This window comes from Macrobrachium nipponense, chromosome 6 (assembly GCF_015104395.2).
Source record: "Macrobrachium nipponense isolate FS-2020 chromosome 6, ASM1510439v2, whole genome shotgun sequence".
NCBI classification, from domain to species: domain Eukaryota; kingdom Metazoa; phylum Arthropoda; class Malacostraca; order Decapoda; family Palaemonidae; genus Macrobrachium; species Macrobrachium nipponense.
In genome coordinates this window covers 46346143-46348143 of record NC_061108.1, presented here as the reverse complement: position 1 = coordinate 46348143, position 2001 = coordinate 46346143, and the positions used below count along the sequence as shown (strand labels likewise).

General features: G+C 33.9%; 1 protein-coding gene across 1 annotated transcript in view; it reads left to right on the top strand.

Annotated features, from left to right (window-relative positions):
• The window catches only part of LOC135216852 (disco-interacting protein 2 homolog C-like), a 271475-nt gene that overhangs the window by 145142 nt on the left and 124332 nt on the right, over positions 1–2001 (top strand). The window contains exon 14 of the mRNA XM_064252365.1: positions 1677–1817. Within this exon, the coding sequence (XP_064108435.1) occupies positions 1677–1817 (141 nt within the window). The remainder of the gene's footprint in view (positions 1–1676; positions 1818–2001) is intronic.

The following is a 2001-nucleotide window of genomic DNA, read 5'->3' as shown; positions in this document are numbered from 1 at the left end:
CTCCTTTTAGGACTCACAGCAGCTACCAAAAATAGGTCTTTCCTACGCCACAATTTTTTGCTACATGTCTAGCTTTCTAGTTATTTGTTAGGCCTTTAGCATTTTCATTCTTGTTTATTAGACTTTTTTTACTTTCAATTTTTTATTAGGCATTCATAATAATCCAGGTTACTTTTTCAGCTTTTATGCAACTATAACACCATTACTAGTGTATGGAAGTGAAATACTTAACATAAATCTGTTAAAATGTAGTTATGGAGACTTAAGATTCATTTTATAATGAACAACTCAGGAAATATAGTGGAGCTTTTAAGTTGCTTCCAAGGAAATCTACAATGGATGAAGTTGGTGAACCACCTGTCCATAACATATGGTTTGATAATTATTTTGAGTACCACGAAAATAAAAGTAACTCTTCAACTAGAAATTTGTTTGATCTAAGAGATGATATTTTATACGCATTCATTCACCACTGTTACCCCTTAGAGCTAGTCAACTTACGCATTGAACTTTTCCTATATGTAGTGTGCATAATTTTATTGGCTAGTTTGAGTTGCTTGTTCATTACGTTGCCCACCACCATTTGAATAAAGAAAAATACAAGTAATTATAAAAAATGGTCCATTTCACCTATTATTTAACACAGTGGTCCCCCCCATATTTTGCAGCAGATACACCAGACCACCCCTTCCCCACCAATAGCTGGAACCCCTTTGAAAATGCTTAAAATGGCCTATTTTGTTAGTTAAAACTCAAGAAAAACCCACTTAAAAATGTTTATACCTGTTTTTTTTTAATAGTTTTATCACAAAGTGCATTTTATGATGATATTGATAAAATAAGAACCAGAATTTGTGGATATTTCTTAGAAAAATACTGCGAATAGGCAAATACCCTACAAATAATGGGGTATATGTTCCAGAGAGAAGTCCGCCAATACAAGAGTCCGCGAATCTGGGCAACTCAATAAACAGGTTGCCCACGTATCCTTTAAATTTAAAAACTTTCAAAGAGCCATTTGCGTATTTGAATTTTTCATTTTTTGAGGTGGTATCTAGAAATCCTTTGGGAAGCCACACAGTATCATCAGGTTTGCTACATTATCAAGTTCTTCGTTAGCTTCTGTTATATGTATATATAATAGTCCTATTTTATTACACCACCTTCTGCATCTTTAGAGCTAATGTCAGTGGTATTGAGGACATTTTTTGCTTTTAACTATAGTCATGGTTTTATGGTAGAATTTTTATTAAATTTCTCCAGTTATATTAACAACCAGTTTGGCAGACTAGTAATTCCAAGAACATGCCCTTTTGAACTGGTGTAAAAGAGCTTAATCTCACTGCTGCTTCAGTCTAATTGTCACCATCCCCCAATAATAGAATGTCCTAGCCTTTGGATCTTGGATAAAATTTGAACATGTTCTGGTCACTGCAGAAAGTAATAAGTAAAATAAAATAGCACATATGCAGTGAGGAGGCTAACACAATGTATGTAGTACAATACAAAATAACGGTCAGAAATTTCCCTTGGCACATTGGTTGCAGTACCTCCAGATAGGAATACTCACTCTCACCACAATTTTATCGTTTTCTGAGTAGTCCCACAATCTTGCCCATTGTTAGAAAAGTATTTTCTAAATAAACTTTAATAGTAAATTTTATGATTTCTTACAGTATTCCACGGATAAAGATGGTTCAGTGAAAGGTGTAGTTGTTACAAGGTCTGCTATGTTGGCACATTGTCGCACATTGACTTCAGCATGCAACTATACTGAAGGAGAAGTAGCTGTCTGTGTTCTTGACTTTAAAAGAGAAGTGAGTTTTCATAATTTCACCAAGTTTTACATAATAATTGGAATATGTACAGTCATCGCAGTGTTTCTAGCATTTTATATTGTGTGAATATATAATACAATTTCTTGTACATATATTTTTTTAGGTGGGATTATGGCACTCCATGCTACTGTTCAGTGTTCAATGGGTTATTGCACGTTTGATC